A 27,438-nucleotide genomic window follows, 5' to 3' on the forward strand; every position below is an offset into this window, starting at 1 on the left:
TATGCCCCTAGCCCTTTTGCTGTAGTTATTTTTCAAAGAGGGTCCTGTGTTTTTATCTAGGTTGGTCTGGACTTCGATCCTCCTATTTATGCCTCCTGCATAGATGGGATGACAGACACATGCTACCATGCCCAGCTTATTGGTTGAAATGAAGTCTTGCTAACTGTCCAGGCTAGCCTTGAACCACGATCCTCTTGATCTATACCTCCCAAGTAGCTGGGATTACAGCAGTTAGCCACTGTGCCTGGCTAGCCTTTTTCTAGTCTATTACATCCTCAGCTTAACTGAAAATTTGAAGTTATCCACTATTTCCAGAGTCTATTGATGCCATGTTAATTCCAGACTCTAGGCTTTCTCTTATGATACCTTCTCCACATATTCAAAGAAATGAAAGATGTTTATCCCTAAGCTCAAAATCCCAATACTGCACACACACACACAAAAAGATGTTTATAGCTCAGCTTATGTTTCTTTCTACAATGCTCCTTCTTATATTCTAAAATACAGGGTATACTGAATCATATATGAAATTGTCTTTTTTTAATAGGTCAAAATGGGGCTGAATATTAGAAATCTTGGTAAGGTTCGACCTAATATAATGTCGGGCCCATGACAGAACTTAGCCTTACATCATTATTTCACAATTTTGTGTTTCTCTCATATTTTCACCTTAGATATAAATTCTGGAAATAGCTTATTTTTTTTATATTTCCTTCAGAAAATGGCCCAAGACTGGATATAATAGCCACTCAAGTGAACTGTTATAAATGTTTTCTTTTCTAACTTTCAATAAATTGGCTATATTACTTTTACTGCTACTTAGTACTAGAAATGTAGTTATATTGAAATAAAGCAGTACAGAATAAAAAATTTAAAAACCAACTTTCTCAAAGCAGGATTTATTGCCCTTCCCCCCCAAAAACAAGAGTGTGAATGGACTAATTGGGTGCGCGTGCGCACACACACACACACACACACACACACACACACACACAGAATGAACTAGTACCAGAAGTTCAGTTTAACTTCTGTGTAACAAGGATCACACCTGAAAAGGAAATACTATAAGTATGTGTGTGTGTTCTTTTTTTGTGATGCTGGGGAATGAACCCAAGGTGATATACTGCTCAGTAAGTGATCTACCACTGAGCTATACTTCCACCTCTAATTAACAAGCTTAAATCAACAAGTCTGAATGATGCCCATGAATACATTGCTACTATAATAAACATGTTTAAAAAAATCAGTTTATTAGAAATTCAACTGGGTGACGGTGGCTAACACCTGTAATCCTAACTACTTGGGAGGCTGAGGTCAGGAGGACTGCAGTTGAAGGCCAGTCTGGGCAAATAGTTCATGAGACCCCCCCCATCTCCAAAATAACCAGAGCAAAATGGACTAGAGGTGTGGCTTAAGTGCTAGAGTGTCTGCTTTGTAAGTCTGAAGCTCTGAACTCAAACTCCTATCACCCCCCCAAAAAAAACCAAAAACCAAAAACACAAAAAAACAAACAAATAGAAACTCAGATCATGAAGCAGGGCTTCAATGTGTGTATATAACTAACCAGAATGGTTGGTTGAAGTGGTTAAGTATCTGTTGCTTAATAAGGCCAAGCAATGGTCTACTATTTCTAATATAGGCAATCACCATTGATTCAGGTAATCAAGGAAGGCCTCAGTGGGGAGGTATAATTTGGATTGAGCCTGAAAAAGTGGCTAGGTCACAAGTAAACATAAAGAACCACTGAAGTTCTGAGATAGTAACTGAACCAAAACTACTATTCTATTTATGAATTATCAAATCTTCCATTTCCTGAAACAGAATTGATTAGATACCCTAACCAAAGACTCAACTTACTACATAGCTCTGAGCTGGAAAGACAGTAATTTTAAAAGGCCAAGACTTAAGTAAAAGGGGGAAACCAGGAAGATGCAAGAGCTGAAGATGGCTGCCTGGATGACTCCTCAGTCCTGCTGATGGCCTTAAGCATCCACTTTAGAGGTTCAAGGGGCCAGGGAGTCAAGACAGGCTGGGGCCTCCAGAGGGGAGCTAACAGGAGCCTCTCACACAAAGGATTATGAAATATTTAAGGGGAAGGTAGAAACACAAACCCCCAAAGACCTCCCCTCTACAGGAGGGAAAAAGAACTCTCTTTCCTCAGTTTTGGTGCTTTCTGCAGAAAGCAAAATCTCTTCCCAAAATACGTAACTACAAATTGCTCCTTCTTTGTGAATTTTTAGCCCTAATGTGAGCTCTCTGACTGGTTTAAAAAACTCATACCGTCAGGAATGGTGGCCCATGCCTGTAATCGCAGCTATTCAGGTGGATCACAAGTTCAACATCAGCCTGAGCAAAAAGTTGTGAGACCCTGTCTCAAAAATAAAAACAAATGGGTTGGGTGTGTAGCTCAAGTGGTGGAGTGCTTGCCTAGCATATAAGGTTCTGGATTCAATCTCTAGTACAGCAAAAAACAGAAACAAACCTCCTTATGTTGCTAAGTTAAGTCCAAATGGCCCCAGACTGGCAGCATCTCCAGACTTTCCTGATTCTTGTCTAGACTTATGTCCATTTCACTGTGTTTTCAGTGTGCTCTAGGTGTACTTAGTGTCATTCTGCCAACTAAATGCTATAAGTTACATAAAAGAACGAGTAGTGTGACTCTTAAAATACCTAATGACCAAAGTTAACCTTTGGTGGTGGTTGTTGGTAGTACTGGAGTTTGAACTGAGGGCCTTGTGGTTGCTAGGCAGGTGCTCTACCACTTGAGCAACACCCTAACGCTCTTTCTGCTTTAGTTATTTTTCAGGTAGGGTCTGCAGTTTTTGCCTGGGATGGGCCTCAGACCGTGATTCCTCTTCCCCATAGCCTCCCATGGAGCTGGGATCACAGCTGTGTACCACCACACCCAGCTTATTGGTTGAGATGGGGTCTTGCTAGCTTTTTGCCCAGGCTGGCCTTGAACTTGGTTCTTCTGCTCTCCACTCCTAAGTAGCTGGGATAACCGGCATGAACCACTGTGCCTGGCCAAAGTTACTTCTTTTTTAAAAAGTGAAGCAGTTAACTCTAAGGTAGCATACAATATTCGAATATTATTGTTTAATTCATTGTTAATGCCATATTCTAGGATCAATATTGGTGGACAGATAAGTCAGTGACTTAAATAAATGGAACAGGAAAGCAAGATGTAAGAACATATAAACATTCTTTTGTATACAAAGTCAGATATGAGAATATGTTAAGAGAAACACAGGAAGGATAAACCAGAAACAGTGACTATGGTTACCTACAGGAAGTGGATAGGGTAGGTATTATGGGAGTGTATACCTTTCTACACAGTTTCTTCTTTTTAAAAATATATTTTTTATTCATATGTGCATACAATGTTTGGGTCATTTCTCCCCCCACATAGTTTTGACTTCTGAATTGTGTTAGTGTTTTTACATACTCAAAAATGTAAAACAAAACAAAAAAAAGAACAAAAAAACCCAAGAATGCACTACCCTTAGTGGGATAAATTCTAAGGAAAAAAAATAACTTCAAAGAAATTTTGGACTTTCTCATGGTTTGCTATTGGTAGTGGTATTAATGTAATACTGAAACTATTTTTGTATTTAACATATGATAAAACATAAGTTTTGTTGATATTGGTGGGAACTAGCTTATATGCTGTATGGGAGAGGAGATACAAAATGGTATACAGGAATATACAAAATAGAATATTCTTATGCTGTTAGATTTGCATTGAAGTTATACATATGAACACATGACTTCTTTTTCTTGTGGTCCTGGGGATGGAACTGTAACACTGAACCCTTGATATTGTATTTTGAGACAGGTCTTGCTATGTAGCCCAGACTAGCTTCAAACTTGTGATCCTCCTGTCTCAGCTGGGATTATAGCTGTGAACCACCAGGCTTGGCTACCTTATGACTTAAAAAAAAAACCCTACATGTATACATATTTCCCTATCCACTAAACAGACCTAGAATCAATGATATTCATTATAACGAGCAGACTCACTGTCCAGACCTTGGTTTCTAAGTACTATTTTCCATTGAAATGAACCAGAGTTCTTGGAGAAATTTCAGGTCTGTAAGTACAAGGTAAGCCTGACAACATTTTGTGCCAAAAAGCAAGGAAATGCTGAAAAACTAGTGGGTCATACAAAAAAGACATTGGACTTGAAGGGTTCCCATTGCCCAAATTTGGGACAATTAAAAATGGAGTAGGAGAAAGAAGAGGCATTTTTTACAGAAGAAAGCTGCCAATCATTTAGAAGAGCTGACTGCATTAGAACATCATCATTTGCAACCAACAAAGGAAGGATCACCAATGGATGTCAAAAATCTTAAATAAAAGGTTGTCAAAGAATATAATAGTCATGTGGCATCAAAGTATCACTCCAAACTTCTTAGTTCCAGAGGGGGAAAAAATGCACCTTAAAATGGAGCAATCATATAGACACCACCACAACCAAACTTATCACCACCAATGATGAGACAAACTGGTATTATGTGCCTGAGGAATGCACATAAAGTAACATTTTCAGCAAAAATGTTTATTCTAAATCTAATCATGAGGGAACAATCAAGCAAATCTACATTTTGGATCATTCTGTAAACAAAACTAGCCTGGATCCTTTAAAAAAGAAAGTATCTAGGAGCATAGCTAAGTGGCAAAGTGACTGCATACCATGTATGAGGTTCCGGGTTTAACCCCCAAGACTGAAAAAATGAATGAAATAAAGAAGAAAGAGTAGGGTGCTCGCTTTGGCAGCACATATACTAAAATTGGAATGATACAGAGATTAGCACGGCCCCTGTGCAAGGATGACACGCAAACTTGTGAAGCATTCCGTATATTTTTATCATTCACAGGTAAATGGATGGAACTGGAGAACATTATTCTGAGTGAGGTTAGCCCGGCCCAAAAGACCAAAAATCGTATGTTCTCCCTCGTATGCGGACATTAGATCAAGGGCAAACACAACAAGGGGATTGGATTTTGATCACAAGATAAAGCGAGAGCACACAAGGGAGGTATGAGGATAGGTAAGACACCCAAAAACCTAGATAACATTTGTTGCCCTCAACACAGAGAAACTAATGCAGATACTTTAAAGCGACAGAGGCCAATAGAAGAGAACCAGGAACTACAGAAAAGGTTAGTTTGAGAAGAATTAACTTAGAAGGTAACACACATGCACAGGAAATTAATGTGAGTTAACTCCCTGTATAGCTATCCTTATCTCAACTAGCAAAAACCCTTGGTCCTTCCTATTATTGCTTATACTCTCTCTTCAACAAAATTAGACATAAGGGCAAAATAGTTTCTGCCTGGAAGCGAGGGGGTGGGGTGGCTAAGGGAGGGGGCGGGGGGAAAGGGGAAGAAATGACCCAAACATTGTATGTACATATGAATAAAAGAAAAAAAAAGAAAGAGTAGGAACAGTTTATTAAAAAAGACTAAAGGCATGAGATAAAGAGCTGGAATACATACGTCATTGCTGACTAAGTCCTGGACCAGGTAGAAAAATATCTATAAAGTGTACTTTTGAGATAGTTGAGGAAGTTTGGATATTTGATATTATCATATAAATGTTAAGTATTTCAAGTGAGAGAATGGTGGTGTGCTTATGCAATGTTCACGTTCTTAGGAGATATTCAGAGGCAAGATATTATGACTAACTTTCAAACGGTTCAGTACAAAAATGAATGTGTGTGTGTGTGTGTAATGAGATAATACAAAATGGCTAAATGATTCCAGGTGAAAAAGTATAAAGATGCTCAATGTATTGACCTTGCAACTTTCCCATAGGTTTGAAATCTTTCAAAATGAAGTTCTTGTGGAGGAGAGGAGAGGAAAGGGAATAATCAAAAAGTCCATCAACAAGGGACAGGTTCAATAAGCTATAAGAAACACAATAAAACACTACAGGTATTAAAAGAGAATGATTGCTCTTTGCATACTCATTCAGAATGTTTTTCAAGTAAAGTAAGCAAGACACAAAACACTATTAATAGTATGAAAAATGGAGAAAAATTTTTTATTAACTTTATGTGCAAAAAACTTCCTAGAAACCGAAACCCCCAAACAAATGCTAACACCAGGAACAACTATCTCCAGTCTTTTATTAAAAAATAAAACATTACTATTTTAAAATCCAGGCTTTATCCTAGAGATAAATAGTTGTTCAAGGTTTATTACCTGACTTCTACTTATCTGGCAGGAGACTTCTACAGGAGAACAGTGGTTCATGGACATGGACATGATCAGATGAAAGTGGTTGCTGTTGGGGAAATGCAGGAACTGGGTGAATGTAGTATGCAGGTGGCAGACTTTTGGGTTTTTTTCTTTTTTTTTTTTTGGCACTACCCGAGTTTGAACTCGAGGCTTCATGCTTTCTAGATAGATGCTCTACTACTTGAGACACACCTCCAGTCCTTTTTGCTTTTGTTGGTTTTGGAATAGGCTCTCCAGTTTTAATCTGGTCTGGACACATTTTTGTTCAGGCTGTCCTATTTATGCCTCCCACATAGCAGGGATGACAGGTGCATGCCACCACATCCAGCTGTTTATTGGTTGAGATGGGGCGCTCACTAACTTTTTGCCTGAGTTGGCTTTGAAATACATTCCTTCTAATCTCTGCCTCCTGTGTAACTGGGATTACAGTTGTGAGCCACCATGTCTTGTTGCAGATGGAAGATTTTTCTCTATATACATGTGGTTTTACTGACTTTTGCTTGATTTTTTTTTTAGGTGATACTGGGGTTTAAACTCAGAGCTTTGCATTTTCTAGGCAGGTCCTCTATGCTTGAGCCATGCCTCTAATCTTTTTTGCTTTGGTTATTTTTGAGATAGGGTCTTGCTTTTTTGCCTGGACCAACCTGGACTGAAATCTTCTATAGCTGGGATGACAGGGGTGTCACCACAAGCAACTTTGTCTGTTGAGATGTGGTCTTGTGAACATTTTGTGTTCCTCCTGATCTCAGCCTCCTGAGTAGCTAAAATTATAGGCGTGAGTCATGGTGCCTGGTCTATTCTACTATATTCTATTCTATTAATGGTACTGGGGTTTGAACTCAGGGCTTCAAGTTTGCTAGGCAGGCACTTTACCACTTGAGCCACTCTGCCAGCTCTTTTGTGTTGGTATTTTCAAGATAGGGTCTTGCGAACTATTTGCCTGGACTGGCTTCAAACTGAGATCTTCCTGATCTCTGCCTTCTGAGTAGCTAGGATTACTGAACCACCAGCACCTGACTCCAGCCTGTATTTTTAAATTTTTAAATATTGTGAATATATTACCTCTTAAAATAATTAGAAAGTAAAAAAAGGAAATCAATTAGAAAAGTAGAAACAGGAAGATATATGGGTTTGTCAGTACAGAGAATAAAAGAAATTAAAAAAGAAGGTAGTTTGAAATTTAAGTTTTTAGAGGACATGTGTGGTTGTTTATACATAGAGGGAAGGGAAATGACACAATGAAAGCTCCCAACAATCTCTAAGAGGCTGGTCCCCAGAAGTCATGTAGAGGATAAAATGAGGAGGAGAAAGGCATAAAAATGTTTAGAAACTCTTCTCTTGAACATGGTCTCCATAAGGAAGCAAAACTTAAAAGTTCTTGACAGCCTGGGATGCCTTTGCAGAGAGTGACTTGGCCATACTTGAAAATAAACCGCAATACTCAGGATATAGACTCTAACTGCAAGAAAACTCATGTGCTGGTTTTTCTCTCACCTGGACTAGGGCCTTCTAAAATTTCTTTTATCACCATCCATGGTTCTTCTAATATAGGAATCACAGTTGGTCTGTACACAGTCAGTCCTGTTCAGGAGGAAGGTAATAAATTTTATCCTGGTGATAAACAGTTGTTCAAAGTTTATTACCTGGTTTCTACCTAGACCTATTCAGGAAAACAATAATTCACAGACATGAGCTAGTAAGAGAATTAGGTCTCTTTTTTTCAGAACTAGGATGAAAAAAAATTCCAGCTACCTAAGAGGATCCTGGGGAAGAATTTTTTTGGAGTAGCGTAAAATAATGGTTAAGGAGGCCTCTGAGAGCATCCAGTGGCAGCACTGTGAAACCGCACATTAGGATTTTCAATGATCTTTCACTTAGAAGCCTTTCATTTGGGAAAAGGAAGTAGTAGAACATGGACATTTTTGTGCCTGAATGAGAACACTCATCTTTAGACCTTATTTTTATTCAAGGACTTCAGAGGCCTAACCTATACTTAATTAGAAGCAGAAAGAAACTGGTTGGCATGTTGGAAGGGGAGGTGCAGATGATCTTACCTAGAGAAACCATGTTCCAATAGTTCTGTAATGTCACAGTCTTGTACAATTCCTTCTGTGCAGGACGCATTAGTTCCCAGTCCTCTTGGGTGATGTCCACAGCCACATCTTTGAAGGTCATTGTTTCCTAAAATGTGAAATATAATTCAACTTGGTTCAAGAACTAATGGGAACAGGACAGTGAAACATTGGCAGTGTTTGTGGAAGTAGTAAGATTAACAGAATCTTAAATATTAGGACCCTAAAAGATATCTATTCAAAATCCTCACCCTGCTAGGCATGGTGGTACACACCTGTAATCCCAGCACTCAGAAGGATGAAGCTGGAGGATTGTGAGCTGGATGCCAGCCTGGGCTACATAGTGAGTTCAAGGCCAGCCACAGCTACATAGTGTGATCTATTTCAAACAAACAAACAAACAAAACTCTTACCCAACATATGAATAATTCCATAGCATCCTTCAACAGCCTTTAAAGGAATATTCAAAAATAAAGTAGAATTTATTGTTTTCAATTAGTACTAACATATGCATTGGTAGCTCCATTTTTTTTTTTTTTTGGTGGTACTAGGGTTTGAACTCAGTGCCTCACACTTGCTAGCAGGTGTTCTAACACTCTGCCAATAGCTCCATCTTAAAGAAGAAAAAGTGGGCAAGGATACAGCTTAGTGGTAGAGCACTGAACATGCCTAGTACACTCCAGGGCCTGGGTTCTATTCCTACCACCACAAAAAAAGAAAGGAGGGTTTTAAACACAGATAACAGACTTGAATGGTTTTGCCTTTCAAGCTTTGCCTTATGAGTAAAGTCAATGTTGTAATTTAAAAAATTTTGCATGTTCTTTTACAAAAGCTTACTTTTTTTTTCTTTCTTTTAATGTTTTTATTTTTTGGTGGGACTGGGGTTTAAACTCACGGCTTCACACTTGCAAAGCAGGAGCTCAACTGCTTGAGCCACACCTTCAGTCCATTTCATTCTGGTTATTTTAGAGATGGTGTTTCTCAAACTAGTTGCCCTGGCTGGTCCATGATCTTTTTTGCAGTATCACAGACATGAGCCACTAGTGCTCGGCTTTCATTCTTTCTATTTTGTTTGTTTGTTTTGTTTTTTTGGAACTGGGGTTTCATTCTTTAAAAAAAAAAAAACAAAAACTGAAACCAACAACCACAATGTACTTTTAGATACATTCATAATTTGGTAAGGTTAGTGTCCCTTTTTGTTCTTTTTTTGGTGGTATTGGTAAAAAAAAAAAAAAACAAAAACTTGATTATTCTTACATGCTTTTTTAAAAATACAATTGTCAGTATCTTTAAAAAAAATCATTTTTAAAAAAAGCTGTTGCTGCACACAGGTGTGGGGACTTCGGAAGACCTGAAGGATGAGTGGGGTGACCGTCACACAGATGGGATGGACTGTGTCACAGATGTCCCCCAAGTTGGTTGTTATGGCCAGGATCCCACATCTGTTAGGCCTGAGTATTGAATCTTCAGCCCTTGCATATTTTTATACTGATTCAAATTTATTTGCAACCACCAATGCACATGCACTCACACACGAGAAAATTATCAACCCACACTTGATAATCAACTTCTTCCAAATGATGTTATCTTGTGCACTGGACTGCCAGCTTTCTCCTACTTTCATAGAAAACAGTCATCTCAACATTTCTCCTCTTCATTCTTGTTTATAATGATATCCATTAAGAGAAGATGGAAATGCTAACTTCACATTCCACACAGAGATCTGTGGTCTTCAATGTGAAACCCTTGGTTCACTCAGGCTTGGGACAGGAATGTCCTGGCTCTTCCCCAAATGCAGACCCATATGCTGGATCCTCCATTTTCATGGTGTCTGACACCATGTTTCACAAGGCTAACTCTGGATTTTTCTCATTTTCCTGTCAACTCCCTAGGTGAACCTGTATAAGTTTAAATATCAGCTTTAAGCTACCAATTTCCAAAGTTGTGCTTTCAAGAGTAATATACACTTTCAAATGTAGATCTTATTTACTTATTCTTTGTAAAATTTTGAAATGGGAACTGAAACCCAAGCTATGCCAAGGTAAACACTCAATAATCCCACCATGACTGTATCCCAAATAGTACAATACTGGACCAGCACACTGAAGGCCCTGGGTTCAATTCCCAGCACAGCAAATTCAAACAAACTCCACCTAAGGCTGTCTTCTCTGACTGTCCTTCCTAAATGGTCATATAACAAGTTTCTTTTTCTCACGTTGATTAAATATTGTGCATGGTTCTTATATGATCACTACAAATACATTACTTTCCTCTCAATATACTGTAATTTCGATGAAAGAGACATTAGTTTGATCATTTCTTTCATCGTTTCAACTATAAAAATGCCACTGCTTAAAACCAGCTTCAGTACAATGTAATGAAGCATATAATTTATGAATAAATGTCAGACAATACAAATCCATGAGAAGCCAGGCATGGTAGCAGGCACCTTTAATTCCAATAGTAAGGAGGCAGAAGAAGGAAGATTGAGACTACATGGCTAGTCAGGGTACATATCAGGAGTATGTTTCAAAAAAAATTTTTAAGCAGATGCCACAGACACACCCATAATCCTAGCTCCTTGGGAGGCTGAGATCAGTAAGATCCTGGTTCGATGCCAGCCCCAGGCAGATAGAGCATAGGACCCCACCTCCAAAATAACCATAGCAAAATGGACTGGAGGTGTGGCTCGAGTGGTAGAGCACCTGCTTTGCAGGTGCCTGCCTGCTTAGCACGTTCAAAGCCTTGAATTCAAACCCCAGTCCCATAAAAAAATATTTAAATTTGAAAAATCCTTGAAAATGGAGGCTGAGGCAACTGAGAACACTGAGAAAGTAAACAGCAAAGAAAAATATCTAAGAACAGGGTTTAGATTTGAGACAGAGGTAACAATGTATGTGGGAGAGCCTCCTTGGAGTTTGCAATGCACAGGACTGAGGTGTGCAAGCCCGCTGTTCTCAGGCCTGCAATGTGAAGGATGACCTCATGAATCAGTGCAACATGGTCAATACCGCTGGGCCACTCTCAGGGCTTCCCCACCCACTACACACTGGCTGATCTCATGGGCCTTGCTCCAGCTTGAAGATCAGCTCAGGTTTGGTGATGCATTGCCCTGTTTGTAGGAAACGGCATAGGATTTTGTCAAACTATTAAGTCAGGATTTTTTTCTGCTGCTAGTGCTTTCTGGAAGGAGGGACATGTTCTGTATCAGTGGTGCCAGCTAGGGAGATGCTAGCCATAGTGGTTATCAACCACTTGAAATAGGACAAGTATGACTGAGGAGCTACATTTAAAATTTTATTTAGTTTCTTTTTTTTTCTTTTATTGAGCTTATGATTTGATATAAAGAAACCATTAAATATTAAACCCCCCCAAAAATAGGCCCAGATTGGCCTTGAACTTATGATCCTTCTGCCTCTATCCCACCCAGCTAAACAATCATTTTGAGATAATCACATTAAGCTTATAATTTAGGGAGGAGTGACATATTCACAGAGTCAAGTTTTCTTTCATGAAAGTACTGCAAAATTTATACTATGCTTAGTTCTAGATATTTTAAGTTTTATAGGGAGAGGTTGATACTGTACATAGAATCTTTTACTTCATTTTATCATCTATCTGGATTATGTATGTATGTAGAAAGGGGTAAATTTTACCCAAATTTTCTATTATTATTTCTAACAGTATTTCCCTTTTCTTAGGTTTCCCAGGTAAAAATGTTCAGGTCATCTATAAATAATCGTTTTAATTTGGTTACCAAAGTCTTTCCAATTTCGGGGCATGTGTAATTTTCCGATAAATTTCTCTCCATTCTTTTTTATTTTTTTTAAGTTGTTTTTTGGACACACAATGTATGGAATTTTTATTTTCTTTCTTTTTGGTGGTTCTGAGGTTTGAACTCAGGGCTGTATGCTTGCTTGAGCTCCAGACCTAAATTTTTCTCTTAAGGTGCCTTGAGATGCTATTCCTTAAAATAAGAGACTCACGATCAAGCAGTGACATCACAGAATGCACAGTCTTTAATTACTTGTTAATGAGGAATATTTGAAACTATTATTTACTGATTGCTGACTGTAATCCAGGCTAACCATAAATCTCATAGTATTTAATCTTCACAATCTAAGAGGTAAATTCTACTTAATTGGAGTTGAATAACTCAGGGTAAGAGTGGTTAAGTATCTTGTTCCAAATCACAGATTCAACACCAGAGCCAGGAACCAAAACCTAAATCCCATCTAGCTAAGGAAGTCAATCTCTTAACCTCTATACACTACTGTTAACTTAAAGTCAAGGAGTGGGGAAAGGCATTGCAAAGGAAGGTAATGGAAGAACATGCACTTAACAGGCCAAGGTAACTAAGAAGAGAAACTAGTCTTAGGTTCTACATAGGGCTTTTGAGGGCTCAGTACTTTACAAGTTCAGAACAGAAAATGTCCTCATACAGTATGAAGGTACTTTAAAGTCACAAAAGAAACTCAAACTCACTTTGGTCACCAAGTCATTAAGCCACCCTGTCCGGAGAGCATGTCTGGGGTCGTCTTCTGACATCTCCTGGCAAAGGGGAGAGTTCTGAGGAGCTAGGGAAGAGAAAGAAGCCATGATAGAGATTAGTCCCAGGTGCATAGCCTGGGAAACCCTTCACCAACAGATACGTACACTTTCTTAAAGTGAGAAGTCAAAAGAAAACTGCAAGCAGCACTCATACTTCAAAGCGTCAGAGAGAAGGGCCAATGTTTTAAGACATCACTGCAGACTTCAAAAACAAGTCTGCTCTGGGACTCAAGTCTGCATAAAACTCAAAATTTTCTAAGTCCTTATTTGATACAAATTTTGTAAGTTGTCTTTTTTCTTAATAAGGGAATGTTCTTTGGACACTTTCTACCTTTTTGGAAGTATATTATTGCAAAATCCAATTCACAGAGCCAATGGTTTATTAGTACAACGGTACAAACTTCAGCAAGTAAACTGAGGCTCAAATGGGTTAAACTGGTTGTCTAGTCATTCTTTCATGACATTTCTCCACTAGGCTTAGATAACGTGTTTGGTCCCAAGCAATCTAGAAGGGAAACACATGCAGGATGGAGCTCATGTTAAAGCCTTGTTCTCACTCACTCACGGACCTTTGTTCTCCCCAATTTCTTTGAAGGGGCTGCTGTCAGATGTGCTAGCTACCTTCTGTAACCACCCAGGATTCCTCCCCTCTCTGGTCTATAATTCTCACCTTCCTCTTCAAGAATTTCAGTCAAATCCTCCACCAGAGTCACCACTTCCTCGCTGCTCTCTGGATACTGGGACTTTACCCAAGTCCTAACCTCCCCAGGCAGGATGGTCAGGAATTGCTCCAGCACCAGCAGCTCCAGGATTTGTTCCTTGGAGTGAATCTCAGGTCTCAGCCACTTAAGGCAGAGTTCTCGGAGTTGACTCAATGCCTTTCGAGGGCCAGCCAGGTCTGAGTATGGAAAATTCCTAAAATTCTGTCGACAGGTCTCAGTGTCACGCAAGAGTCTTGACGTTTGCTTCTCAACATTGTGGAGTCCACTTTGAGCCTTGTCTGACTTCCACATTAGGAGCTGGGAGCGTGAAGAATTGGTCATCCTTTTTCTTGAGGCTAACATTGCTACAAACACGAGAGTCAATCTGGTAATATCCTTTATTTCTCCAGTAAGGAGCCAACTGCTTGAGGTCTCATGCTATAGCCACAAAGGCATTATATCAGCCAGAGACTCAACAGAACCAAGATAGAGTTAGCAGCAGCCTTACTTACAAATTCTGAGCCCAGGACTTGTAGGAATGAGTAAGAGAACCTGAAACACAAGAATGGACCACAAGGTCAAGAATTTCTGGTATACTGTGCTATACATATACACCCACACAGAAACAGACTCTCTTGTGTGCACAGATAAACACAGAGGCTTTACCGTGATCTTCTTCCCCTATACCCTTGGATTTGTAAGAAGACTGCGATCTTCTTGGGGGTAGTGGGAGAGAGGAGCCATCATGAAAGATGGTGATTGAAGAAATCATTTAAAAATCATAAACAAAACGACTAACTTCTAACTTGTTGAAACAAAAATGTTTACAGAAAAACATCTTTCATGTTATGTAAACTCTAAGGACTGAACTGGTTCTCAGTCACAGAGCAAACCTACCGGTCCTGGGAACAAACTGGGGGAATTTCTTTTAAAAAGTGCTCAAGGTTCCCAAGAGAACCACGGGGAGAGGGGAAGAAGGGCGAGCCGATGATTTGCTTTGCACGTTCCTACTGGCTTTTCACTATCAGAGGGGGCTGGGAAGACCAGCCTGTTGGACTGGAAAGCCATCGAAGACGGTGCTGTGACTGGAAGCGGTTTCCTTAAGGATCTTTTCGAAACCAGGATTCGCCGAGAAAAACCTCAGCAGTGGACAGCCCTGGGGAAGAGCCTACATCCACCTGTCCCGGGGCTCCAGATGAGTCCAGTTGGCAAGGCCCCAGGGAGGCGATGCGCGGGCCTGGTGTTGCCTCCAGCCGCCTCCCGCTCCCGGCCGGTCCCTCTCACTCCTCTTCAGTGGGAAGGAGGGTGGAGGGCGGTGGGGAGCCGGGGACTCCGCGGCCCGCAAGGCCGGCTAGGCCCGCACGGCAGCCTCCGCCCCCCCACTGGCCTCTCTTCAGGCCGCAAGCACCAGCCCCGCTAACCAACGGGCTCGCGCTCCTGCCCTGACCGCACCGACACTGGCGCCCGGGACATCGTTACCTGTCGCGGGGACCTGGCAGCCACGCAGCGTGAGCGGTCCGAGAGGCTACAGGCAACAATGGCGGCGGGGTCACAGGCGCCTGCGTGGCAGGATCAGCCCCGCGCTGCAGAGAGGACCCCGGCTTCGCCACTTCCCTTCCTGGGAAGAAGCCGAGAGCTGCCGGGAACCACTCGTTCCAGCCCGGTCCTGGGAAGCCCGGTCCGGAACACCTCGCGCCTAGGCTTCGCCGCGACCTCGCCTCGGCGCCACTGCGCATGTGCATGGGGAGAACGCTGCGCGCCCGCGGAGCCAATGGAAACCCGAGCTCCGGCTCCCTTGCCCGCGCCGCGGGCCCTGGACCCGTCTCCATGGCAACCTCCTCCACCCATCTCTGTGACTTGCTAGCCTGTGAGGTTTTGAAGGGAACTTTCGCGTTTCCCTGGACAGACAGGTCTAGTGAATTACCTGGACGCTGGGGAGATACCAGCAGTTGGAAGGAGCTCTTGGAGATTGAAGACCCTTGCCAATTACTCAGAAAAAACTTCAGGCCATAGTTCCTAGGGAAGGATGGGCAGGGAAGATGTGGGTTTAAAGGAAGAAAAATCTAAATGCTGTTTCGGGATTTACTGTGCGAAAACACTTAAAGATTCTGAGTTCCTTGTCAAGAATCTGACTCTGAGACTCTCAGATTGGAACAAGAAAAACACACTTAACATGTTATTTATGAGATGCAAAACAAAAGTACAAACAGTGCTGGAAAATAAAAGGATAAAACTTACTCCAGATGTTCCTGTTATTTACTGCTCTGTTAATAAGACGTAGTGGTTTTAAAAAATAACCATTTTAATATGTTCTTGGATTCCGTGGGTCAGAAATTTGGAAGGAGGATGGCTCTTTTCTGCCCCATTGATTCTGTAGCCTCAGTTGAAATGATTTGATGCGGAGAAGCTCCAATTTCAAGATGGAATTACACCCACATGTTTAGTACTTGGGATGAAGTGGCTTAAAGATAAGCTCAACTTGGATTTGACCAGAGTCCCCAAATGTGGTTTCTCCAACACAAAGGACTCTGGGCATTGATCTTCTATTACATGGGGATTCTAGTCTTCAAGAGTGAGTGTTCCAGGGAACAAGGAAGAAGCCCTATGGTCAATTATGACAACTTGGAAGTCACCTAGCACTAATTCTGTCTTATTCTTAGTCAAAGCAGTCAGAAGCTTATGCAGAATCAAATGTAGACCCCATGGGGAGAGTGTTAAAGAGTCTTAATATCACCACACTAGGAAATTTTATTCTTTTTTATTTTTATTATCATATATTTATTCTACAGGGGGCATTCATTATGGCAATTCTGGATAGTGTTACATTGTACATTGGATAGATCACTCTCACCATCTCCTCCCTCAACCCCCTCCCCACACCATTTAAAACAGGTTTCATGGTTCTATTTCATATATACATATACAAAGCCCATCAACCATATTCCCTCACCTTCATCTCTTCCATTTACCCTCCTCCCCCTCACAAGTACCCCCACTGTATTTTACAGTCCTATCTTTCATTTTTAATTCCTAAATCAGTGTTCAAAGAGGTTTCTTGATGTATCACAGCTCTGAATATACTGTACTTTGGTCAGTACAACCCCCCTTATTACTCTTCTTTACCCTTTCGAAAGCTTCCTGCCCCCTATTGTTCAAAAGTTTTCAGAATATATCATTATGTCATCTACCACCACATGTATTTTGATATTTCAACTCTCATCTCTTTTCCTTTCCCATCTCCCCCAAGTTCCATAAAGCAGTTCTACTATTACAAACATGTCCTATATATAAATGTGTATATGATCATGTTTGTTTTGTGTATATGCTTATCTTTTGGATCTATCTTCCACATGAGAGAAAACATGGTCTTTGAATTCATTTTCATCCCTTATAAGATGGCAAAGTTATATTGTGACTGTAGTAATGTTTTCCTTTCCTATTCCCACTGTTTGATGGGTCTGAAAAATGGAAATTATTGTGTGTGTATGTGTGTAGGAGGGGAGTGTTTAACCTCCAGCTACTATATTTCATAATGCTGATGTTATTTTTTTACCATGAATTCATATAATTATGTAATTTCATAAACAAGGTTTTTTAGGTAGAAAAAACCTAAAGAACATATAAGCCACCTAGACGAGGTATTTGTAATAAATACAACAGGTTGAGGAGGGGGAAAATGTCATTTCCCATGGCCCCATAATCAGTGGCAGAACCTGCCCCGGGAACTCACGTTCCCACCCCAGTGTCTTCTCTACATTGGAGAAGGAGCTTGAGCTGTATCCGCCCACCCATCAGCCTCCATTTGTCACCTCCTGGCCTGTGCTGCCTATGGAGACTGAGAGCTGGTGGGTGTAGCCCTACTGCAATAATGCGCCTGCTTTGTGTCCCAAGAAAGGTCAGGGTCTTGAGTAGGGAGGGGAAAAGGACATTAAGTCCACTCCTTCCCAAGGAGTTACCATCAAGGACCCCTTTGAGCGTCGGAGGAAAATCTCAGAAAAGGTGCTCTTTTGCTCAACTGGTGTGAGAGCTACCCTCTCTGCCCCCAACACACACATACCTTGTCCCGGGATGGGGACTGCCAGCTAGAAGCCCACATCCCTTCCTAAGGGAAGCAGTGGGGAGGGGCGGGTCCTCAACACCTGCCTCCAAGGAAACTGTCCTCTCTTGACCCAGGATTCTTTGACCCCCTTCCAGAACTGAGAACCTTATAGAGGAGGTGGGCCCCAGAACTCAGAGGTTGCCTGGCAGGGAAGGGTCTCCCTTGTAGCACCTTACCCCCATCTCCACAGGCAGCTGGATAACCTTGTGTTGAGGATAGAGGTGAGCCTATCCAAGGTGGATGCTTAAGGGGTGGTGGAAAGGGACCTAGGAAGGAAAACTGGGGGTGTCTGTCTCAGGCAAAGGGAAGGCAGTGGAGGGGCTCAGCCAAAGGCAATGCTGGAGGCCCCTCTGTCAAGGGGGACAGAGGGCAACCATCCTCTCCCAAACCTTTCATTAAGGTGAGTGAAAGCTTTAGACACCTGCCTCTGCCAGAGGAAACCTCCATCTGTTCAAGACTGGTGTAGACGAGAGAGCTTCTTCCTGACCCCTTGGCCCCTTCCCACTTTGATTGTGTGGACCCAGACATCCTGAGGCATGGAGGAAGAGGAGGAATAAACAGGGTCCTGAGAAGTCTGCCTGGACCCCCTTTCCCATCACAGTGTCCGCACATGTAGTGGGCTTTGCTGGGTGAGGATTCCTGTGACCTTGGACACATAAGAGACTTCAAGGAGTCTCCATTCTGCCTTTTCCTAACCGACTGGAAGTGTGCAGTTATTCACCATCAGAGTCATCAGGAAAGTCTCAGGCTTGTCCACCTCTCAACTCAGGAAGGCTCTGCTTCACAGGTCAGTGGGGAAAGATGAAGAGCGTTGTTCTGATAGCAGACCCTGAGATCAGCTGTTTCTCTGTATGATTAAATGTAGTCAGTTCAAGTGTTAGGGGTGTAGCTTAGTGGCATAACACTTGCCTAACATGCACAAGGAAGCATGCCAGCACTGAAAAAAAAATACCCCATCTGTTTGAAAATAGCAAGTGTTGCCCAGGCAGGACATGGAGAAATTGGAACCTCTATGCATTGTTAGTGGGAAAATCACTGTTTCATTGCTAGGAACATACAGGAACACATAAAAAAGGATAGAAAGCAGGCTCTCAAGGAGATATTTATAGCCAAAAGTTGGAAGCATCCTAAGTGTTAGTGACAAATGAATGGGAAAATAAAGTATGGTATATACTTCACATGGACCATTATTCACCCTTTAAGAAAAAGGGATGAACCTTGCAGACGTGGGGCTAGGTGAAGTGAGCCACTCACCAAAGGACCAATACTGTATGATTCTGCTCCTGGGTCATCTCAAGAGGGATCAGATTCATAGCAACAGAAAGTAGAATGGTGGTTTGGGGACCAGGGGAGGAGGAATTTGGAGTTAGTGCCTGACAGGTACAGGATTTCAGTTTGGGGGATGAAAAGTGTCTGGAGATGGATGGTGGTGATAGCTACAGAATATATGAATCTGCTTTTCAATGCTACAGAACTGCACACTTAAAATGGCTAAAATGACTTGAATTGCCACCATTACCTTGGGCTCCATATTCACATTTTGTGACCTGGGCCCTTTGCCCCTGCTAGGCACCTCTCCCAAAGGTGAGGGGGCTGAACTAGACCTTCCATCCTTCCAGCATCTCCTATGCTACTGGAGGTAAAGGTCTAGGCCGCTTACCTCTCAAAGGCCAATATTCAGGAGATGAAAGTTGGTAGGAAGGAATCAGGTTTATTCAAGGGCTGGCATCTTGAGAAGATGGAGGGGCTCAATTTCCACATTCTGTGTTGGACTCAGTGGTGCAAATGGCTTTTATGTGGAGGGAAAGGAGGAGCAAGGAAGACAGGCTATGTGCTGAGCAGGGTCTTTGCCATCCAGGGCACGTGGCTCCTTTTCCCGGCCCCCTGGATCATTGCAGTGGACCTTAGGCCCTGGGCCAGCTCCTGCAGTTCTCCTCTGAAAGCTGGTGCACAAAGGCAAAGCAGGAGCAGCATCAATGCCAAGGCCATCAATGTTCTGGGTTTTAACGTCTTAGCCATCTCGATGGGGCTTGTCTACAGCGAAAAGATTGGGGAGGGCTGCGAGCAAAGGGAGAGGAAGCAGAGGACACCTCCAGAGGAGCACTGCCGCTCCACCTGCCATGTTAGCAGAAACCTAGACACGGAAGAACTTGTAGATCTGAAGGAGACGAGGACCTCCAGGCAGGGGCTGCTGGGCCGGGTTCACTTGAGACTGCCCCCTCGGAATCCTGCTGAAGAGGAGCCCCTCAGGTTAGCCAGCTACGGGGGGTGGAAGTCTTTGGATGCTCCCCCAGAGGAGGATGCTTCCTGCTCCTCTGCAGATCCCACCTGCACCTGTGCAGATGAAGATCTCATCCTGCCAAGACCCTCGATTCCCACACCCCAGCTCACCCCACTCAGGCAGCCAGGAGAGAGACCTCACTCCACGTCCTGTGGAAGTGGAGTGGGGGCGGACAGTGGGGAACGCAACAGAGCAGGGAGAAGCCACGTTCCCACCGTCAGTGGGATAGTACAGGAAAACGTCCACAACAACAAACCCGTTGCTTTGGTGATTTTGGGGGAGGGGAATTGGAGTGTGAGGTGATGAACTGCCTTCCCTCCCCATCTTTAGTCTAACGATCGTCCTTTTCACACGATTTTCTCCATATGCCCTCTCCTCTCCTCATGTTCTATGGGTTGACTCAGATAAATCTAAAAACGTGCAGGAAGAGCAGATAGCACTCTGGAGAGAGAGGCCCCACCCAGCAGGGGATTTACTGGCATTGTCCGTTGTATCCCTTTGTCCCCCACAAAAGCCCTCACACTCCCTGAGCCCTTGAAGATGAAGATTTGAGAGGAGAGGTCTCCATTTTCCCCAGGACTGTCCTTGAATGAACCTGTTTCCTTCCAGCAACTTCTGTCTCCCAGGTGTTCTGCAGAGCGGTGAGCAGTATGGACCTCAGATCCCTGTAATGGTTAATTACCAGGATGGTTAATTCTTCTTTAAACCAAGACTCCTGAGACCAAGGATCTCTGAAACAGGAGGGTTTATCGAGCCTTACAAATGCCAGCCAGAGAAAGGATCAGGTCCTGGAACCAGGTCCAACACTTCCAGCGGCTGGGCTGGAGAGCAGCTGGGAAAATGGTGCTGGACCTAGTGTTTAGAGTGTTTTTACAACGAAAACCTGGAGAAGGAAAGCAGAAGTTGTTTCCACTGGACCTGCTCGGGCTGCGGAGGGGAGAATTGGGATGCTGGCAGCAGGAAACGTTGTGGAATGGGAGGGCAGTAGGGACTTCTGTCCAGATTGTTGGGGTGTGAGCAGGATGCAGTGGCTCCTGGTGGGTTTTAAATCCAGGTTTTAACATACATTCAGGAATGTGGACAACTTGTTGGCTTGGCCCTGCATCTGTTCACTGATTGACTTTCCCGATCTCTTCCCATCTCGATATCCTCCAGCCCTTGTAATTAAATGTAAGATGACCCAGTATTTTCCTCTTACCAGTCCCTTCCCCTACCTTCCCACACACAGATGGACTTCTCACCTCTGTGAGCCAAACATCCCAGAGGAGCTCTAAGACAATCTCTGATAAAGATGAGTTGCCTTCAAGAAATGGATGGCAGCCAGACATGGTGGCACACACCTGTAATCCCAAAACTTGGGAGGCTGAGAAAGGAGGATTGAGGCCAGTCTAGGCTACATAGCAGGAGTTTGTCTCAATCCCTCAATCCCCCTAAAGGAGGGGTGGCATTTCATTGCTCATTGGGATGCCTTCTCATGCAGGGGACTTGGTGAGCTATTCTCTGTGCCATTTGAGATGGTTGAATTTGAAAAAAGAATCAAAGAGAAATGGCCAAGCATGGAGATGCCAGGGGCTGGGGTGGCGGTGGGGGTGGCACAGTGAGGCTGAGAGACTTCCTGTGTCAGCTGTACACGAGGAAGCTTGCTGGGCTTGGCTACATTGCTGATACCAAGTCTTGGGGACCTCTGGCTAGATGAGGGGACCCCTGTGGAAGGCACTACAGGAGATGGGGAGACAGCAGAAATGCCTCCCCCTTTCCAGGGGTGTGTGCAATGGATAAGTGATGCAGGGGCCCTGAAGAGCCACTGGGTGACACCAGTCTCTGAGCCCAATTAAGTAGAAAGATTTGCTCTTGTCCATTTTTCTCATGTCAGGGCAATATGTCAGAGACAATAGGAAGACCCAGAAGACAAGGGGAGAAGACAGGGAGTGAGATCTGCCCCTTTCCTCCGGACCCCAGGCCAAACCTGAGCTGGGAGGGGTAGGTCAGGGTCTGGGAGGTCTGGGTCTGGGAAGTAAGTGGGTCTAAGTACTAAATTTGACTGGATGGAGCTTTTGATGCAGGAAATTGGCCAGGAAGTAGTCAGCTGTTAAGATGTGTGATGTTGTGAAGTATATATTTAGTCTTTGTTTCTCTCTCCTGGTAGTTATGGAACTACTAAAATCCTAGGAATCTCCAAAGTGACAATTGTCTTTTTGTACGCTAATGAGTTAACTGGTGTCTGGCAACCCCTAGAGAGCTTCAGGATGGGGATTGGTCACCACAAAGAACAAAGTGTTAGGCGACAGGAGGACTGGGACTTTCAGTCCCACTCAACAGCCTGAAGAGTTGACATAATCAATAATCAATCTTAATAACCATCACGTTCAATCATAAACTCTTCACGAAAATGCCAAAGGACATAGTTTGTACTCTCTGTCTGCCCAAGCGTAGAAACTTCCACAGAGCTCAACAAGTGCAGATTCCTGGACTACTGGGGCCCAGCCGGGGCATGAAAGCTCCTCCCCTCCCCACCTGCATCTCTTCATCTGTGCACTTTGTCATGTCCTCTGTAACAAGGTAGCAAATGTAAGCGAATGTTTCCCTGAGTTCCGTGAGCCACCGTAGAAAAGAGGTGTTCATGGGAACTTCGATTTACAGCTGGTGGAGCAGGAGCCCAGGTGAAATAACGCGTGGACTATTTTGTGGGACTGAGCCCTCAACCTGTGGGGTCTGCCACTGTCTCCAGGTAAGTAGCGTTGGAATTGAATAGAATTAGGGGACACCCCCCGCAGGACCCATCCGCTGAGGTGAGGCCCAAGAAATAAAAGGGGCTGGCAGTGCGGCTCACTCCGGAGCTGCTGAGGCTGAAGGTCTCCGGGTTTCTGCAGGACATGCGGAGGCTGCAGGAGCGCATGACCCGTGGCTTGCTGTCAGAGCCCCCCCCATGAAAACCTCCTCTTTATTGTCCCTGGCTCCATGGAAAAAGAACGGAGCAAGAAGAGGACCTGGGTCCAGAAGTCCCTGCTTCTCCAGAAGCCCCTGCGAGTAGACTCTTTCTCCAAGACCCCTATTCCCCAAAGACATCCTCGCCCATCAGGTCCCCAATGCCAAGAAGCTCCTGCAGACCAGGAGCTATGGAGACGTCTGCGAAGTAGAGCGAGCTGCCCACGGAGATACGCAGGGCCTAGGCACTGCTCCTCAACCCTCCCGAGACCAAGGTCACGCCCAGGAGCCAGGACACCCTCCAGCTGCCCTTCCGCTACCTCTGGGCGCTGGACGACCCTCTGGTCAGGCCGCTGGGGACCAGGATGAGACTTTCCTGGAGCAAACCTAGAAGGCCTGAGGCGACTGCTGCACCTCCACGTCCAGCCCTCCCCAGTACCTGCGTGCGGGTGGCACCTGCTGGAGCCTCCTCCAAAATGGCCTTAGAAGACCAGGTCTTGCTTGCTCTTGGTATCCTATGAAGTCCGGCTGCAGTGGCAGAAGCGAGTCGGTCTGTGCTCAGATGGCAAGGGACTGCTGGATGGGTGGGATGGGGAGGGCGAGCCACCCAGCCTGCGACTGGCGGTGGTCTGCAAGCCCTCCGCAATCTGGTGTGGCTTAAGTATCAGGGCCCTGACATGGAGCCACGTGCAGCTGAACTCGGAACTGCCCCACTCGCTCAGGGCCCTGAAGCCCGAAGACAACATCCTGCGGAACCGTTTCAAGAACTCCCAGAGGAGAAATAGGATAGATGGAGCATCTGCTGCGAGCCATTTTGTCTTCCTTACTCACTTGGTCCAAATAATCTAGAACTAAAAGTACAAAGCTCTCCAAAGACAGGAAAGAGCCAAGAGGTACAGATGTGAGGAGGAGGAGGAGAGCGAGGCCATCCTAATTGTTACAACCATGTGCCTGGGGTGGCTACCAGAAGGATGGGGGAGCATGCTAACACTCCTCTCTTGGGCAAGGAGAGCAGCTTGGAAGTGGAAACAGTGGGTATTTTCTTTTCAAATCATAGAAAAATACACATCTGATTACTATCATTGAACCAGGCATCTAATAGTTCTCCACCCCAGGATTTGCTAATCAAGTGAGGTAGAACCCTGGTATCCACCCTGACTCTGGTGCTTGACAAATGGACCATGAAATACTGCACTTATCCTGCACTTGGAAAGAAAGCTCCTGTTTTTTATAATGTGGAATGGGGGTGGGGACAAGCTATTTTCTCTAAAAGACACCTGCACCGGAAAAAAACATTGAATCTCCCAGAATAGCAGGCCTGTGAAGATGTTAAAGGGCAAGTCTGTCTGCTTTTGCATGGAGATCTACACATTCATGTTATTTTCTCATGTGGCCACCAGAGGGAAGTGCATAATAGCTTGTGACCATGGTATTGCCCTCTTACCAGTTTGCTCTCTTAATTTAACCTTAGAGAATTTCTTTAGGAAATATCATTTGTTTTTATTCTTCAGTATAATTTGGAAGCTGTGAAGGTCACGCTAAGGGGAGGTCACTAACGGGAGAGGAAGGGTAAATGAAGAAAATTAAGAAGGAGAACATGACTGATGTACTTTCTATACAAGAATGAATATAGAATTTTTAAACCTGTTGAAGTCCCCATAAGAAGGGGACAAAGGCAGAAAGGAGAAAAATAGAGGGGATGAACCAAATAGGGTTGCAATACATATATACATGGAAATATCACAATGAAAACACTTGGTATTCTGGCAGGAAGGCAGGGAGGGGAAGGGAGATTAATGAGTGCTACAGTGAAACAAAGGAAAACTGGGGTTGAAGATGTTACCCGGAGACCAGAGGAGGGTCACCTCATCCCAGACGTTAAAGCAGCCAATGAAATGACATGTGATTATGTATGGGACAAACTGTACCCCCCCATTTCTGTAACCTGCTATAAATGGTATATAAGGAAAGCCCCCTTTGTTCTCGGGGCTCAGTCTTTGGACATGAGTCCCGAGTCTCTGTCGGCTTGCTTAATAAACTTGCTTCTCAAAAGCTTTGGTGCCCTGTAGTGTCTCTGTCTCAGCCCTCCTGAAACAGTATAGCTATCTTAAACAAACAAAAATGTCTCTTTTGTTAAAAAACAGAGAACAGGAAGGCAAAACAGGTCGTGTGCAGGACGATTGGTACCAGCGGGAGGGGGATGTAAGGAAAGGGTGTGGGAGGTGAATGTGGTGGAAATATTACGTACTCACGTACGAAAATGGAAAAGTGAGACCTGTTGAAACTATTCCAGAAGGAGGGGGCAGAATGGTGGCAAGGGTGAATTCAACTATGATGTATTGTAAGAACTTTGGAAAATGTCACAATATACCCCCAGCACAACAATGATATGATAAAAAATGAACCACTACCAGAAAAAAAAAACAACAACCATTTGGAAGTTGGTAAAAATTCCTTCAAGAAACAAACTAGGTTATCCAGTAACTGGAAGATGTACAAATGACACATGTAGACTTGAGCAAAGAAGTGTCCACCTCCATCTGTGTTTAGACATGTCCCTCTGCACCCATCCATCTATCTATCCATTCATCCATCATCCATCCACTTCATCCATCTGTCCATCCATCATCCATCCATCCATCCATTGCCCTCATCCATCCATCTGTCTGTCTGTGGATCAGATCAAGGTTTTCTACATAAAACGTCTCTTAACAATTAGGTGTGACCTATCAGGTATCTTTCCAGTCATGTTGTTTCTTTGTGATGTGAATCTTTGGTAGCAAGTGGTGGACTCCTCGGACAGTGAGAATGTAACTCGCTATCTGTGTACACTGTGCACTGTACTTTGTCACACTGCTAATGAAACAGTGAGAAATGGCGGGGATGTAATACAGGTCATTGACAGGAGGTCTCAGCAGAAGGCTGTCAGAGTGGGGGACCTCATGGTTAGCGCGGTCAAGGTCTAGTTGACATGGGGGCTGGCTCCGAAAGCACTGAGTTTTCTTTTCCCTAGGGGCACGTGGCTAAAATCCTTTCTACCCTGGAAGAGCATCGGGTTGGAATAATGAAAAGTGGTTGTGACAACATCGTTAGAGAGACAGATTTAGGATTTTCGTTACCTGGCACTCTGCCCATAACAGATATTCTCTCTGCGTTCTATTATCATGCTTGAGTTCCTATCTGGTGGTCAGTGTCCACACCTTGGTTCTGACTATATCCCAGGCCCAAGCCCTGCACCTGGCCAAGAGCAGGTGCCAAATACTGGTAAATTAATGAACCGGGGACCCAAGGTCTGACAGGTTGGAGAACACTATGTGAAACTGGGATCTCCTGGATGACATGGATACACATGGTGCTGGAGAGCCTGCCAGTTCTTTCACCCTGACCCCTTCCCACTGTGTCCCCTAGCCAGGCATACCTGGTTCCCAGCATTTTCCTGAGTCACCATCCTGCTTTGATTTCTGCCTCCACTAGCGTGACCCTGGGAACCACACTAGCCAAGGTATCCCCTTCCACCCCATCTCTTCCAGCATCCCCACAGGGATAAGGATTGATTTATTAATAAATATGTTGAGAAGAAATGGGGCCTCACGACCTCTTAGCAAGAAAACAATTTCTCATTCCTGACAAATTCATTGGGGAGGTTCTCATGAGGGGGTTGTGATAAAAGGAATAAGCTTGGCCCCTCCTGCTCTGTTTCCTTCCTCTCACACATGTTCTTGCCCTGGGTGAGGGAGCCTTTGCTAGATCCTACACTATGCTGTTTGCACTTTCAGTTTCCAAAAACCATGAGTTAAACCTTTTTTCTTTATGAAGTTAGCCACCTCCGATATTTCATTGCAGTGATGAAAAGCTGGCACACAGTGTTAGGCAAAATGTCTAAAGATTCCACCCCAGACTCTGAGAGTAGGGTGCCTGCTGATGACAGCGCTGATCACGTAGACCTTTCCTGAACCATTGCTTATCCTCCCTCCTCTGCTCTGACTCTTCAGGAGTCATAGACACAGTTTGCAACTGTGGGTGCAGAGGAAGAAGCAGAAGACCCAAAAGGAAGGGGCCTCAACTTTAACTCAAGTTCAGACTTGACTATGGCACAGGATGGATGATGTAATCACAGACTGGAGAGTGTTTCTTTTCACAAAGTAGAAAAGTCAAGGACTGTCCTTCCCATCCCCATCCCTGGCCTGTGAGATGGAGAAGAGCTAGCAAGACTGAATACATTTTTAAGGATGATAGGAAACGAAGTCACTTTATGATTGCATCTCAGCTGCACTTGTTCAGAATGTCCTCTAAGACAAACGCTGGTCTGCCCTATTTACTTCTAGTTCAAATGCCTTGGAGACAAAATGCAGTTGGCTGTCAGTAGAACATTGCTGAGGTCAGGGAAGCAGGTCACATGTCCCAGGGTCCACTTTTCTGGAGCTAAGGAAGCAGCCTCAGTGGGAAGAGGAATAAGCTAATAAAACAGAGCAGATCCAGCTTCCCCTGAGGGATCTGTTCCAGACCCCCAGTGGACTGAAACTGTAGACAGTATTGAACTCCATACAGGCTGCGTTTCCTCCCACA

At 43.8% G+C, this 27,438-nt stretch overlaps 1 protein-coding gene and 1 non-coding gene across 3 annotated transcripts in view; one reads left to right on the forward strand and one right to left on the reverse strand.

Moving 5' to 3' along the window:
• The window catches only part of Znf287 (zinc finger protein 287), a 64,284-nt gene that overhangs the window by 8,421 nt on the left and 28,425 nt on the right, over positions 1-27,438 (reverse strand). The window contains exons 1-5 of one of the 2 annotated variants that reach the window (XM_020173064.2): positions 15,047-15,228; positions 13,537-14,119; positions 12,801-12,892; positions 8,298-8,424; positions 7,738-7,824 (exon numbers count right to left, since the gene is read on the reverse strand). The exons of the other annotated variant lie outside the window; for it this stretch is intronic. Coding sequence (XP_020028653.2) covers positions 7,738-7,824; positions 8,298-8,424; positions 12,801-12,892; positions 13,537-13,930 — 700 coding nt within the window. The 5' untranslated portion in view covers positions 13,931-14,119; positions 15,047-15,228. Of the gene's footprint in view, positions 1-7,737; positions 7,825-8,297; positions 8,425-12,800; positions 12,893-13,536; positions 14,120-15,046; positions 15,229-27,438 lie in introns of those variants that run through there. 2 annotated transcript variants of the gene reach the window in all.
• LOC141414288 (U6 spliceosomal RNA) lies at positions 4,761-4,864 on the forward strand. Its single transcript, XR_012439350.1, has one exon. It is a non-coding gene; the product is annotated as a U6 spliceosomal RNA (small nuclear RNA).

The sequence above is a fragment of the Castor canadensis genome, chromosome 11 (assembly GCF_047511655.1).
Source record: "Castor canadensis chromosome 11, mCasCan1.hap1v2, whole genome shotgun sequence".
NCBI classification, from domain to species: domain Eukaryota; kingdom Metazoa; phylum Chordata; class Mammalia; order Rodentia; family Castoridae; genus Castor; species Castor canadensis.